We start from the raw sequence: 15,966 nt of genomic DNA, 5'->3' as shown, positions 1-15,966 counted from the left end.
CTAAACGTGATTAGAAAGTGATGATGTTGAGAAGATGTCTTAGGCTCTGTCCAAAATGGCACCCTATTCCGTATCTAGTGCACTTATTTTAGCAAGAAGAGCATTCTACAGGGCAGGGTTTCCCAAACTCTGACCTGGGTGCACATTCTGTTTTTTGCCCTAGCACTACACAGCTGATTCAAATAAATCAGAGCTAGATGATGAGTTGGTTATTTGAATCAGCTGTGTAGTGCTAGAGCTAAAACCAGAACGTGCACCCAGGGGGGGCCCCAGGACCGAGTTTGGGAAACCCTGCTATAGGCAATAGTGGGCTACTTGAGATTTCTCCTAAGTAAACTGAACTGTAAAATAAAATGGCTGATGGGGATAGGTTAGTTAATTACATTACTGGACTAGCAATGAACATGTTAAAGATCCATCATAGCAGAAAATAAAAAGATTCAATCCATAGTTTAATAATATTCTCCAGACAGGGTCTCAGCCCTCCACCCCTGGCCCTCTCTAACACACACGTACACAAACACACGCAAACATAGTGGTACACACTCTTGGCACAGACAATGGTGTGTGAGGGGGGTTCATACTACACACACTACCAGGAGGATGAATTAAAACACACACAGACACAGACACAATCACACTCACAAATACACAAGACATGCAAACCCTCACACATCACACACACACACAAAACACACAGAGTGGACACACACACACACACACAGTGACACACAGGACACACACATACTGCCAATGAGTGATTGGGTGGGCCAGAGCCCCTCCCTGCCAGCAGAAAGAGCCCCTATCCCATAATAACGTGACAGCTTAGCTGTCAATCAACCCTACGTCCATTGCAACAGACCACACCTCCACCTATGCAGCTAATCAGATGGCAGCGTGGCACAGCCACACCCCCACACCGAGTGACAGGTGGCTGAGAGATATTTACCTCCCCCTCCCTCCATTCTTCCCCACCTCCCCCAAACTAATATCCCTCCTTTACCCTCCATCGTTAATGAAACCCTTTTTCATCTCACCCCCCTCTTTCAGAAAGCATCATCTCAGGTTAGGCTACTCAAAGGGGCAGTTATAAGAGGCTTGTTGAGCTGACAACTAGACTATTCTAAACTTCTATACCTGGACTTAGAAGCTAGAGGTGGATTTCATAAAATTTTTATAAGGATCTTTTTTTGTCCTTATTTGGACTAATATTCCAAGAGTCCTTAAATGTGTCTGGTTCCTTCTGTTGTAGTAGTCAGTAGCTGGCATTGGACAAGTTAACTAGTTACAGGTTAACTTCAACCTCCTACGTAAGCATCAACAAGCATTCTTATAGCTGGTCCATCCGGTGGTGAGTGGTGATAATCGACAGTGAACTGGATTATAGTGCTGTAAGTTATTCTATTCTATATTGTTACTCATATACTAGATGTGTCATGTGCTAGTAATATTGCAGTAATATAGTTCCTATTACTAAGGAAGTTGTTATCCTATGTCAAGGCCTCAGACAGAGACAGCTAATATGTCTGTCTTTTTCTCCTTCATTTATTAATTTATTATTTTTTCCCCCCCTTTGTGTGGATACAATGTGTTCGTTTCAACGGCTCTGCACTTCTGTCTGTCTGTCTGTCTGTCTGTCTGTCTGTCTGTCTGTCTGTCTGTCTGTCTGTCTGTCTGTCTGTCTGTCTGTCTGTCTGTCTGTCTGTCTGTCTGTCTGTCTGTCTGTCTGTCTGTCTGTCTGTCTGTCTGTCTGTCTGTCTGTCTGTCTGTCTGTCTGTCTGTCTGTCTGTCTGTCTGTGTCTGTCTGTCTCTAACTTCTTGTCTTTTAGCTTTTGATTATTTTCTTTTTGCTCTAACTTGCGCTCAAATCAGAATAGTAGTAATAACAATAGTAGTAAAGAGTCTGGATAGTGGTTTCTGCAGGGCAGGACTCAAATAAAGCACTACTCCCTAAGTAGTGCACTACTTTGCACCAGCGGGTGTGATAAGTAGTGCACTATATAAGGAGCGGAGTGTGATTTGAGATGCGACCATAGTCTCTCTGGTCGCTACATTCTACTGTCCAATGGGCGGTGACAAGCGCTGTGATAGGCTCCTCGGTCAGGGGAAGGGGCCTGTCTCACACCATGTTGTGGTGGTTGTTCCGCTCGATGATGTCAGCAGGGGGAAGGAGCTCCTTCTTGATGGGGGAGGGAGGGGGCGAGGCAGGCTTCTCCTGCGGTTTGAACAGGTCAGATACATAGAACACCTGGATGGGGGAGAAAGAAATGTTAAAGTACTATACCTACACATAATAGGCAGCTAGAGTGAGTAATTTGACCAGAGGAAATGACTGACTATGGCTCACAGTGAACACAACCCTACATCATCATCACTATCATCATCATTATTAGGACTAGAACAAAGGGAGCCAGTCTTAAGATGGGTCTCCTTTACTCACCCCTTTCCTCAGCCCTCTTTCCAACCTCTTCCTCCCCCTGTCTCCCCCTCATGTAATGAGCTCACTGTACCCTAGCGTGGGACTTGAGAGGCAGAGGGAGGAAGAGAAACCGAATGCCAGCCTCATCCTGAGGTCATCGCTATCTCCTCTCTCTTCAGTCCTCTGCTCCCTCCCCCTCACTCCACCCTCTTCCTACTCCTGAGTCTCCCGAGAGGGAAGGAAGAGATATGGGACTCCTGATGACATCATTGGCCAAACAGGAAAGCGGGCAGGAAGTGGGCCTATGGAAAAGGCTCTTAGCAACAGCATAGTCTCTTCCACCCTCTCATTCTCTCTCTTATTCTTCCCCTCTCTCCTCTCCCTCTTTCCCCCTCCTTGTCTCCCCCTTCCTTCTCTCCTTCTCCCACACATCCAAACAGGCTGAGCTGATGGGGACAGATATAGAGGTCATGGGACAGAGCATGACCTTTAACAACCTTTACTAATGACCTTTGACTGAGTCATGACATCATTATAGGGAGACCCAGTCAGCTCAATAAAACATAAAGATACCTCACTAGAACAACAGTCCCTGTGTGTGTGTGTCTGTGTGTGTCTGTATGCGTGCGTGAGTGAGTTCATGCATACAAATGTGAATTCATATATGTAGTGTGTGTGTAGCAGTGTTGTGAGCAGAGTGGTGAATGCTATCGAACAGTATTGTTGACCACTACAGTTAAAGATGTGGGCAGCATTCCAAACCGCTGTTCTCACAAGGACATAGGCATCCAATCACAGCAGGCCTTGTCCACCTGCTGACCACCTCTGACCTCTAACCCCTGGCTGGCTGAGGCCTCATCACAGCACGAGGCTTCCTGTGCACACACACACACAAGCACGCACGCACGCACACAAACACACCACCTCCCAGCATATTGTGTAAGATATGCAGACTCAGCAACATACACCAGGGGAGGGAGGACTGTGCGCTCCTTAATGTGGACCTACTGGAAACATGCCAGTGGAACATTTAAAGGGGGGATACTGTCTCAGGGAAGTCCTCCCTTCATCAGATCCATCACTGAGTACAGCCTGGGACAGGTATGTATTTTCCCTACAGAGATTGCCATCATACTACAGTTTTTAATAACACTACCAGTCATGTTTAGAGTCCTCTGTCACACCATGTGACTCATGAATACACTGAGTCAGACAGGACATTACATCGTGATATGGCAGGAAGTAGGTGAGGGTGCCTAAACCTAACAGGCAGGGCTCGACCTGTGGCTACTGGTGTACAGAGAACACAGCGCCCCACACAAACTACCTGCCCTCCAGGACACCTACAGCACCCGATGTCACAGGAAGGCCAAAAAGATTATCAAGGACAACAACCACCCGAGCCACTGCATGTTCACCTCCCTATTGAAACTGAAAAACAGCTTCTATCTCAAGGCCATCAGACTGTTAAACAGCCATCACCAGCACAGAGAGGCTGCTGCCTACATACAGACTTGAAATCATTCCAGTTCTCTGCTGCCTGCGACTGGAACGAATTGCAAAAATCTCTGAAGTTGGAGACTTTTATCTCCCTCAACAACTTTAAAAATCTGCTATCCGAGCAGCTAACCGATCGCTGCAGCTGTACATAGTCCATCTGTAAACTACCCACCCAATTTACCTACCTCACCCCCCATACTGCTTTTATTTATTTACTTTTCTGCTCTTTTGCACACCAGTACCAATATCTCTTCTTGCACATGATCATCTGATGATTTATCACTCCAGTGTTAATCTGCTAAATTGTAATTATTCGATTTATTGCCTACCTCATGCCTTTTGCACACATTGTATATAGATTCTCTTTTTTTCTACCATGTTATTGACTTGTTTATTGTTTACTCCATGTGTAACTCTGTGTTGTCTGTTCACACTGCTATGCTTTATCTTGGCCAGGTCGCAGTTGCAAATGAGAACTTGTTCTCAACTAGCCTACCTGGTTAAATAAAGGTGAAATAAAAAAAATAAAAATAAATTGGCCACTTTAATAAATGGATCACTAGTCACTTTAATAATGGCACTTTAATAATGTTTACATATCTTGCATTACCCATCTCATACGTATATACTGCATTTTATACCATCTATTGCATCTTGCCTATGCCGCTCTGTCATTGCTCATCCATATAAACTCAGCAAAAAAAGAAACGCCCTCTCAATGTCAACTGCGTTTATTTTCAGCAAACTTAACATGTGTAAATATTTGTATGAACTTAACAAGGTTTAACAACTGAGACATGAACTGAACAGGTTCCACAGACATGTGACTAACATAAATGGAATAATGTGTCCCTGAACAAATGGGGGGTCAAAATCAAAAGTAACAGTCGGTCTCTGGTGTGGCCACCAGCTGCACTAAGTACTGCAGTGCATCTCCTCCTCATGGACTACACCATATTTGCCAGTTCTTGCTGTGAGGTTTTACCCCACTCTTCAACCAAGGCACCTGCAAGTTCCCGGACATTTCTGGGGGGAATGGCCCTAGCCCTCACCCTCCGATCCAACAGGTCCCAAACATGCTCAATGGGATTGAGATCCGGGCTCTTCGCTGGCCATGGCAGAACACTGACATTCCTGTCTTGCAGGAAATCATGCACAGAACGAGCAGTATGGCTGGTGGCATTGTCATGCTGGAGAGTCATGTCAGGATGAGCCTGCAGGAATGGTACCACATGAGGGAGGAGGGTGTCTTCCCTGTAACGCACAGCGTTGAGATTGCCTGCAATGACAACAAGCTCAGTCCGATGATGCTGTGACACACCGCCCCAGACCATGATGGACCCTCCACCTCCAAATCGATCCCACTCCAGAGTACAGGCCTCGGTGTAACGCTCAATCCATCGACGATAAACGCGAATCCGACCATCACCCAAGGTGAGACAAAACTTCGACTCGTCAGTGAAGAGCACTTTTTGCCAACCGTGTCTGATCCAGCGACGGTGTGTTTGTGCCCATCGGTGACGTTGTTGCCGGTGATGTCTGGTGAGGACCTGCCTTACAACAGTCCAGCCTCTCTCAGCCTATTGCGGACAGTCTGAGCACTGATGGAGGGATTGTGCGTTCCTGGTGTAACTCGGGCAGTTGTTGTTGCCATCCTGTACCTGTCCCGCAGGTGTGATGTTCGGACGTACTGATCCTGTGCAGGTGTTGTTACACGTGGTCTGCCACTGCGAGAACGATCAGCTGTCTGTCCTGTCTCCCTGTTGCACCTTCTTAGGCGTCTCACAGTACGGATGTTGCAATTTATTGCCCTGGCCACATCTGTAGTCCTCATGCCTCCTTGCAGCATGCCTAAGGCACGTTCACGCAGATGAGCAGGGACCCTGGGCATCTTTCTTTTGGTGTTTTCAGAGTCAGTAGAAAGGCCTCTTTAGTGTCCTAAGTTTTCATAACTGTGACCTTAATTGCCTACCGTCTGTAAGCTGTTAGTGTCTTAATGATCGTTCCACAGGTGCATGTTCATTAATTGTTTATGGTTCATTGAACAATCATGGGAAACAGTGTTTAAACCCTTTACAATGAAGATCTGTGAAGTTATTTGGATTATTATCATGTAGTGAGCTGCATAAGTGTTGATCTTCACTTTCTGGAGGATCGAGTTTTGAAATCAGTGGAATTAGAGTATGATAGCTAAATAGATGGAGAAAACACCTGTCTACAGATTACATCTTCAAACTAAGGCCAACCGTGGCATGGCATCCATGACAGGGAGACTCATCCATCATGCATGTTGATGTATACAGGTAAGATAGCTAGCTACATTTTCAGATCTTACACGTTTCTCATTTTGACAGAAAGTGGATTTATTTCAAGCTAAAGTGTACTGTTAGCTACGTTACGTGTATGACGTTATTATTCGTATCCCAGAACCGTTTGCTTTGCTAGTTAGAGCCTAATGTTAGCTAGCTAACATTGAACCTGGTTGGTTAGCTCCCAGCAGATTCATACAGGGTAGTAATGACATGATTTGACACTATGTTCATTGTTGTTTAACTAGCTAACGTTAGCTGGCTGGCTCGTTAGCTAACGTTACATGTGTGATCTTATACGTTGTTTACCTAGCTAGGTTCATTGTATTAAGATAAAGTGTACAACACCCGTTGAATATGGCTGGTGTCAGTAAACGTCAGCAAAAAAGTGTAATGAAATTGTTGCCGGCAGAGCTGGTAAGGCTGTTTTCATGTAATCCAGAGGTAAACAAATCATTGGCCAGAGCGTCAAGTGTGCGCTCTGAACGCTCCGAGAGCCAAAACGAGATGGGTGGGGCTAAAGCTTAAGAAGGTGTGAACGATGCTGAATGGGTGCAGACAAAAAAGATCTCTTCACTAGATACCAAAACATTCAAAGGCCATTATCTCAAAAGTGAGTTTACAAGTTTATCAACTTTCAAAACAGAATTACTTTCCCATTGTTACTCAAAAATGCAGTGTATGATATACCATTTTGCAGCTCTGAGTCTCTACTTTTATCCAATGTAAAAAACGAAATTTCTAATTTTGCTACGTAAGACCGAATCCAGGTGGTGAGTCGCATTTTCTTAAGTTACAGCCTTATTTAAAAATTTATGAAATTGTTTTTTTCCCCTCAGCAAGCTACACACAATACCCTATAACTACAAAGTTTTAAAAACTGAAATATCACATTTACATAAGGATTCAGACCCTTCACTTAGTACTTTGTTGAAGCACCTTTGGCAGCAATTACAGTTGTGAGTCTTCTTGGGTATGACGCTACAAGCTTGGCACACCTGTATTTTGGGGAGTTTCTCCCATTCTTCTCTGAAGATCCTCTCTAGCTCTGTCAAGTTGGAAGGGGAGCGTTGCTGCACAGCTATTTTCAGGTCTCTCCAGAGATGTTCGATTGGGTTCAAATCCGGGCTCTCCCTGGGCCACTCAAGAATATTCAGAGACTTATCCCGAAGCCACTCCTGCGTTGTCTTGGCTGTGTGCTTAGGGTTGTTGTCCTGTTGGAAGATGAACCTTAGCCCCAGTCTGAGGTCCTGAGCGCTCTGGAGCAGGTTTTCATCAAGATTCTCTCTGTACTTTGTTCTGTTCATCTTTGCCTCGATCCTGACTAGTCTCCCAGTCCCTGTCACTGAAAAACACCCACACAGCATGATGCTTCCTCCACCATGCTTCACAGGGATGGTGCTAGGTTTCCTCCAGACGTGACGCTTGCCATTCAGGCCAAATAATTCAATCTTGGTTTCATCAGACCAGAGAATCTTGTTTCTCATGGTCTGAGAGTCTATGTGCCTTTTGGCAAACTCCAAGCGGGCCGTCATGTGCCTTTTACTGAGGAGTGGCTTCCATTGGTTGAGTGCTGCAGAGATGGTTGTCCTTCTGGAAGGTTCTCCCTTCTCCACAGAGGAACTCTGGAGCTCTGTCAGACAGAACATTGGGTTCTTGGTCACCTCCCTGACCAAAGCCATTCTCTCCCAATTGCTCAGTTTGGCCAGATGGCCAGCTCTAGGAAGAGTCTTGGTGGTTCCAAACTTCTTCCATTTAAGAATGATGGAGGCCACTGTGTTCTTGGGGACCTTCAATGCTGCAGAAATGTTTTGGTACCCTTCCCCAGATCTGTGCCTCAACACAATCCTGTCTCGGAGCTCTACGGACAATTCCTTTGAACTCATGGTTTTGTTTTTACTCTGACATGCACTGTCAACTGTGGGATTTTATATAGACAGGTGTGTGCCTTTCCAAATCATGTCCAATCAATTGAATTTACTACAGTTGGACTCCAATCAAGTTGTAGAAACATCTCAAGGATGATGCACCTGAGCTCAATATTGAGTCTCATAGCAAAGGGTCTGAATGTTTATGTAAATAAGGTATTTCTGTTTTTTATTTTTAATAAATTAGCAAAACCATCTAAAAACCTGTTTTCATTTTGTCATTATGTGGTATTGTGTGTAGATTGATGATGATTTTTATTGAATTAATCCATTTTAGAATAAGGCTGTAACGTAACAAAATGTGGAAAAAGTCAAGAGGTCTGAACACTTTCCGAATGCACTGTATAAATATATATAGAACTGCAATACTGCTTGGTTTTTAACTCTCAACAGTTTCTCGTGTGTATCAAGAATGGTCCACCAGCCAAAGGACATCTAGCCAACTTGACACTGTGGGAAGAATTGGAGTCAACATGGGCCAGCATCCCTGTGAAACGCTTTCGACACCTTGTAAAGTCCATGCCCTGACAAATTAAGGCTGTTCTGCGGGCAAAAGGGGGGAGGGTTGCAACTCAATATTAGGAAGGTGTTCTTAATGTTTGTACACTCAGTGTGTGTGTGTGTGTGTGTGTGTGTGTGTGTGTGTGTGTGTGTGTGTGTGTGTGTGTGTGTGTGTGTGTGTGTGTGTGTGTGTGTGTGTGTGTGTGTGTGTACTCACTATGCAGTAGGCCACCAGGGCGCCCTGTACAAAGCCGGCCAGTACGTCTGTGGGGTGGTGCTTGTGGTCGGAGACGCGTGATAGGCCGGTGTAGAATGCCATCATCAGCAGCGTGAACTGGAGGAGGGGGCGGAGCAAACGGGCACCTCGCCAGGTGAACCTGGACTGGAGATAAAACTGATGGAGGGATGGAAAGAGGGAGAAAGAGAGAGAAAAAGGGATTATTATTTTAATGCATGACCACAGAAAGACATTGAGCAGTAGGTGTTTGATCTTACACAGACAGATTTATAGTAAACATCTGAAGCCGATATGTAGATCTGTATACCATCAGGAGAAATTCCTTTGTAAAAGTGAATAAGTGTGAACTATATTGTGAGATATTACTGAGATGAGTGTCTTTAGGAAGTAGTATGACAGATGACAGGGTCTGTGTTCTCCTCTCCTCTACTCTCATCTCTTACCTTCTCCTTCCTCTCCTCTCCTCTCCTCTCCTCTCCTCTCCTCTCCTCTCCTCTCCTCTCCTCTCCTCTCCTCTCCTCTCCTCTCCTCTCCTCTCCTCTCCTCTCTTCACTTCTCCCCTCTTCTCTCCTCTTCACCTCCCCTCTCACTCCATGTTACAAACACCTATAAATGTACTGTATGTAAGACTGAGTGTGTATTATTCCTGTTCAGATCACATAGACCAGACTGTGGTTCTGATAAATGTTCCCCCTTCAGCTGTAAAAAACCCCATGACCACTGACTAAACCCAACAGAAACGCACACACACTCCTGTCCATGTTCAACACCCGTTCAGAGTGAACTCTCTCCCCCCATTAGAATAAACAGCAGACAAGCGGATGTGCCCTCTGATTCAGTCAGCTTAGCTGGGTTATATTTTACACCAAAGCACAACCAAAACAGGAATGCAAACGGCCAAGGCCATTCTCAATCACACACACCCAAAGTGAGTTCAGGCCTGGACCTTTGGACTTCCTGTGTTTCTTCATCTCCCCTCAGACTCAGACCTGTACTTCCTGCTTCATATGGCCAGAGACTGGGTGGGGCAGTCTCCGGCAAGGGCTCCCTCACTCCCTTCCTCACCCCCTCTCTCACCTCTCCACTCAATTCAATTCAATTCAAGGGGCTTTATTGGCATGGGAAACATATGTTAACATTACCAAAGCAAGTGAGGTAGATAATATACAAAAGTGAAATAAACAATAAAAAATTAACAGTAAACATTACACTCACAGAAGTTCCAAAAGAATAAAGACATTACAAATGTCATATTATGTATATATACAGTGTTGTAACGATGTACAAATGGTTAAAGTAAAAAAAGGGAAAGCAAATAAGCATAACTATGGGTTATATTTACAATGGTGTTTGTTCTTCACTGGTTGACCTTTTCTTGTGGCAACAGGTCACAAATCTTGCTGCTGTGATGGCACACTGTGGTATTTCACCCAGTAGATATGGGAGTTTATCAAAATCTGGCTTGTTTTCTAATTCTAATCGGGTTTGTTTTCTAATTCTACTCTCACCAAGTTCCACTCTCACCAAGTCCTAATTAGCTGACCTAACAATAGCCCAGTCAAACCCCCCTCCCCCCCATAAGGCTGTACAATTCCCAGCGGAAGGTATGGAGTAGGTTGACTGGCTCTTCCTGGAAGACAAGCTCATCATCATTGTTGCTCATCATTGTTGTCTTCGAGCAAGGAGAGGAAGGTACCCTCCCATCCCTCTCTCCCATCCTCTTTCTCTTTCTCTCAGGGGTGTTTATAGTTCGGGGGGGGAGGGTAAGGTGAAGGAGGGAAAAGGTATAGAGCTACTAGCTGTTGTTCCAGTCCTGGTCCTATAGAGCTACTGGCTGTTGTTCCAGTCCTGGTCCTATAGAGCTACTGGCTGTTGTTCCAGTCCTGGTCCTATAGAGCTACTGGCTGTTGTTCCAGTCCTGGTCCTATAGAGCTACTGGCTGTTGTTCCAGTCCTGGTCCTATAGAGCTACTGGCTGTTGTTCCAGTCCTGGTCCTATAGAGCTACTGGCTGTTGTTCCAGTCCTGGTCCTATAGAGCTACTGGCTGTTGTTCCAGTCCTGGTCCTATAGAGCTACTGGCTGTTGTTCCAGTCCTGGTCCTATAGAGCTACTGGCTGTTGTTCCAGTCCTGGTCTTGCAGAGCTACTGGCTGTTGTTCCAGTCCTGGTCTTGCAGAGCTACTGGCTGTTGTTCCAGTCCTGGTCCTATAGAGCTACTGGCTGTTGTTCCAGTCCTGGTCCTATAGAGCTACTGGCTGTTGTTCCAGTCCTGGTCCTATAGAGCTACTGGCTGTTGTTCCAGTCCTGGTCCTATAGAGCTACTGGCTGTTGTTCCAGTCCTGGTCCTATAGAGCTACTGGCTGTTGTTCCAGTCCTGGTCCTATAGAGCTACTAGCTGTTGTTCCAGTCCTGGTCCTATAGAGCTACTGGCTGTTGTTCCAGTCCTGGTCCTATAGAGCTACTGGCTGTTGTTCCAGTCCTGGTCCTATAGAGCTACTAGCTGTTGTTCCAGTCCTGGTCCTATAGAGCTACTAGCTGTTGTTCCAGTCCTGGTCCTATAGAGCTACTGGCTGTTGTTCCAGTCCTGGTCCTATAGAGCTACTGGCTGTTGTTCCAGTCCTGGTCCTATAGAGCTACTGGCTGTTGTTCCAGTCCTGGTCCTATAGAGCTACTGGCTGTTGTTCCAGTCCTGGTCCTATAGAGCTACTGGCTGTTGTTCCAGTCCTGGTCTTGCAGAGCTACTGGCTGTTGTTCCAGTCCTGGTCTTGCAGAGCTACTGGCTGTTGTTCCAGTCCTGGTCCTATAGAGCTACTGGCTGTTGTTCCAGTCCTGGTCCTATAGAGCTACTGGCTGTTGTTCCAGTCCTGGTCCTATAGAGCTACTGGCTGTTGTTCCAGTCCTGGTCCTATAGAGCTACTGGCTGTTGTTCCAGTCCTGGTCCTATAGAGCTACTGGCTGTTGTTCCAGTCCTGGTCCTATAGAGCTACTGGCTGTTGTTCCAGTCCTGGTCCTATAGAGCTACTAGCTGTTGTTCCAGTCCTGGTCCTATAGAGCTACTGGCTGTTGTTCCAGTCCTGGTCCTATAGAGCTACTAGCTGTTGTTCCAGTCCTGGTCCTATAGAGCTACTGGCTGTTGTTCCAGTCCTGGTCCTATAGAGCTACTAGCTGTTGTTCCAGTCCTGGTCCTATAGAGCTACTAGCTGTTGTTCCAGTCCTGGTCCTATAGAGCTACTGGCTGTTGTTCCAGTCCTGGTCCTATAGAGCTACTGGCTGTTGTTCCAGTCCTGGTCCTATAGAGCTACTAGCTGTTGTTCCAGTCCTGGTCCTATAGAGCTACTGGCTGTTGTTCCAGTCCTGGTCCTATAGAGCTACTAGCTGTTGTTCCAGTCCTGGTCCTATAGAGCTACTGGCTGTAGTTCCAGTCCTGGTCCTATAGAGCTACTAGCTGTTGTTCCAGTCCTGGTCTTGCAGAGCTACTGGCTGTTGTTCCAGTCCTGGTCCTATAGAGCTACTGGCTGTTGTTCCAGTCCTGGTCCTATAGAGCTACTGGCTGTTGTTCCAGTCCTGGTCCTATAGAGCTACTGGCTGTTGTTCCAGTCCTGGTCCTATAGAGCTACTAGCTGTTGTTCCAGTCCTGGTCCTATAGAGCTACTGGCTGTTGTTCCAGTCCTGGTCCTATAGAGCTACTGGCTGTTGTTCCAGTCCTGGTCCTATAGAGCTACTGGCTGTTGTTCCAGTCCTGGTCCTATAGAGCTACTGGCTGTAGTTACAGTCCTGGTCCTATAGAGCTACTGGCTGTAGTTCCAGTCCTGGTCCTATAGAGCTACTGGCTGTTGTTCCAGTCCTGGTCCTATAGAGCTACTGGCTGTAGTTACAGTCCTGGTCTTGCAGAGCTACTGGCTGTAGTTACAGTCCTGGTCCTATAGAGCTACTGGCTGTTGTTCCAGTCCTGGTCCTATAGAGCTACTAGCTGTTGTTCCAGTCCTGGTCTTGCAGAGCTACTGGCTGTTGTTCCAGTCCTGGTCCTATAGAGCTACTGGCTGTTGTTCCAGTCCTGGTCCTATAGAGCTACTGGCTGTTGTTCCAGTCCTGGTCCTATAGAGCTACTGGCTGTTGTTCCAGTCCTGGTCCTATAGAGCTACTGGCTGTTGTTCCAGTCCTGGTCCTATAGAGCTACTGGCTGTTGTTCCAGTCCTGGTCCTATAGAGCTACTGGCTGTTGTTCCAGTCCTGGTCCTATAGAGCTACTGGCTGTTGTTCCAGTCCTGGTCTTACTCACACTACAGCCAGTAGAACTGCATGAGAGAAATGTTCTTACCACAGACTGAGGAATGTCTCACTAACACTCATCCATCAGAAGACTATTGTGTTTCTGCCCTGAGAAAAACTACTATAAAAAAAAACACTAAAGATTTTTTCTAAACTCCATGAATGACTGAGAAGACATGAAGCCACAGTTTTGTGGTTTCTTACAGAATAATTCTACTCAAGAAGAGAGACTGCTTTCTCTGACTCACTGACTCACTTAATCACTCTGGGACAGATATAAAACACAACTAGGAAATAGAGAGAGATAAAGAGACGTCCTACCATCATTCCACACCACAACAGAATGTCTGTAATATTGTTGTTTACTAACCCTCAATTATAAAAACAGGATCCCTGGGGTGTGTGTTGGTTGATGTGTGTGTCGCTGTCTGTGTGAATACTGTACAAACTGCCTGGTCAGTTTATATTCCCTAGGAAAGTTGGCTCTTATCTCCTCGCTCTCTTCTTCCCTCTCTGTGACTTCACCACTATATCCACCTCCCAGACAACGTGTTTGTGGTTTGAATGTCAAGCCTGCGGTCTGGAGGCACACCTCTCTTCTTCCATCCCTCCTCTCTTTTACACTTCCTCTCACCATTCTAACAGAGAGGCTGTCAGAGAGAGGCAGGGAAATACCCAGTACTCACCACAAAATACTGCACAATACTCCAGGAAGCATAGGCCAACAGTACACACCCAAAAGCTTGACAACCCAGCTCAGCCAAGCTCAGCCTATCCAAGCCCAAAACACTGAGCATAGTTGTGGAAATATCTGCAGACTTAATAGAGTGGAAGAGGAGATGGGGGGATAAAGAGGGGAGATAGAGACAAAGAAAGAGAGGGGGGGGGCTGGGGGGTCAGTGTATGTAATTAGTGTGTTGGAAGCATGGAGGCCCGCTGGGGTACGAAGACAGACCAAGAAACCACAACAGGTGGAGATAGGCAGAGACAGAGAAAGAGAGGAGAGAGAAGGAGAGAGAGAAGGACAGAGGAAGTGTGTTCAGCTGTTAAGAGGAAAACAGGTGGAGTACATCCATCCATCCCTCTAGGGAGAGGAGGAAAGAAAATAACTCTTCAGAGTGTCTGATTAAACTATGAGCAGGAGGGAGGGAGGGAGGGAGGGAGGGAGGGAGGGAGGGAGGGAGGGAGGGAGGGAGGGAGGGAGGGAGGGAGGGAGGGAGGGAGGGGTTAGTGGGGGAGTCGGGATGATGAGGGGATAGAGGGGAACAAAGATCTTTTTCATCAGGCAGATGAATCCTGCAGCTCATTAACCCTTTACACTCGTGGGAACAGGAGGGCATCATTTCAAAGCTTGTTCTATAGCAAACATGACTAGCTAAGTTATAAAATATGATCTTACAGTGTTAGGTTTTCACAAGACAATTCAGGGAAACAGATGGTAATTTTGGTGCGAATAGAAAGGAGTCATGAGTGAATTCAGGTGCGTTTGCCGCGTCAAATATTCTTCACAATAGACAAACATAGGCTCATTCTGTTCAGGACAACCCAGGGAATGACACCATGTCATAACTGAACATCAAACATAGTTATCATAAACATTGATACTGTATATGAAATTAGTTTTATGACATGGAAATGTGAAGGGCACATTTGGACTCAAAGCGGTATTTATTATAATCATTGTCTCATCTTTCAAAATACATTGAGTCCTCTTAATTTACAGCATTTCCCTTTTAAAGCTGCCCAATTAGCTAGAGGAATAGAGAAAACTTCTTGTCGCGTCCAGTGCTAAAGTTCAGAACTGCCAGTCAAAACCCATACAGAGCTGTGAAGCGCAGGACCTGAGGTCTGACGCCATGTTTTACTATACAGCCACTGCGTTCCAATTAAGTCAGTGCCAAAATCTGCCATTTTCAACCCATATACAGGTATGAGTGTGAAGGGCTACACCTACTTCCCATGATGCCCTCTGTCATCTGCACCACTCCATTGTTTCTGTGTACCACAGTGTGTGTGTGTGTGTGTGTGTGTGTGTGTGTGTGTGTGTGTGTGTGTGTGTGTGTGTGTGTGTGTGTGTGTGTGTGTGTGTGTGTGTGTGTGTGTGTGTGTGTGTGTGTGTGTGTGTGTGTGTGTGTGTGTGTTACTCACAGCCAGGTAGAGCATAGTAAACATGGAGAAGGAGGCATGTCCTGAGAAGAAGGATTTCCTGGTAAAACAAACAAGCAAACATGAGTTGTGTTTGTGTGTGTGTGTGTGTGTGTGTGTGTGTGTGTGTGTGTGTGTGTGTGTGTGTGTGTGTGTGTGTGTGTGTGTGTGTGTGTGTGTGTGTGTGTGTGTGTGTGTGTGTGTGTGTGTGTGTGTGTGTGTGTGTGTGTGTGTGTGTGTGTGCGTGCGTGTGGTGTGGGTGCGTGTCTGTATGTGTGCACGTGCCTCTGTGCGCGTGTTTGTGTACATGCATACGTGTTTTGGTATGTGTACTGACCTGGCTTCCTGTACTTTGCTCTCAGAGCAATTACAGGTGTATGAGGTGATATATCCGAGGGAACAGTTGATGGCTGACCAGTCAGGTTTACACACGTCCAGGAAGTGCGGTCTCATCCTGCCCACTGACACCTTGGCGATGTCTGTGAACGACTGACTAATGGCACAGCCAAATATAAACACTCCAACCTAGAGATGCATTTCAACCATTAGTACCATATAACCTTCAAAATTAAAACAATAATATTCTTGAAATGTATCATTTATTGTCCAGTCTCTACCCACCCAGACCTCTACTAGTACTCACCTGTTTGTAGAGAGAT

The 15,966-nt window shown here is 46.0% G+C and overlaps 1 protein-coding gene across 2 annotated transcripts in view; it reads right to left on the bottom strand.

Annotated features, from left to right (window-relative positions):
* Positions 1 to 1,544: 1,544 nt before the first annotated feature.
* LOC139541264 (phospholipid phosphatase 3-like) overlaps positions 1,545 to 15,966 on the bottom strand; it is a 36,296-nt gene continuing 21,874 nt past the window's right edge. For both annotated transcript variants that reach the window (XM_071345719.1, XM_071345718.1), the window contains exons 3-7: positions 15,951 to 15,966; positions 15,645 to 15,832; positions 15,311 to 15,368; positions 8,875 to 9,051; positions 1,545 to 2,248 (exon numbers count right to left, since the gene is read on the bottom strand). The exon at positions 15,951 to 15,966 is cut by the window's right edge and continues 77 nt beyond it. In XM_071345719.1, coding sequence (XP_071201820.1) covers positions 2,120 to 2,248; positions 8,875 to 9,051; positions 15,311 to 15,368; positions 15,645 to 15,832; positions 15,951 to 15,966 — 568 coding nt within the window. In that variant the 3' untranslated portion in view covers positions 1,545 to 2,119. The remainder of the gene's footprint in view (positions 2,249 to 8,874; positions 9,052 to 15,310; positions 15,369 to 15,644; positions 15,833 to 15,950) is intronic.

The sequence above is a fragment of the Salvelinus alpinus genome, chromosome 16 (assembly GCF_045679555.1).
Source record: "Salvelinus alpinus chromosome 16, SLU_Salpinus.1, whole genome shotgun sequence".
NCBI lineage: Eukaryota > Metazoa > Chordata > Actinopteri > Salmoniformes > Salmonidae > Salvelinus > Salvelinus alpinus.
Note: the sequence above shows the minus strand (reverse complement) of the source record. Positions and strands in the feature narration are given on the sequence as shown.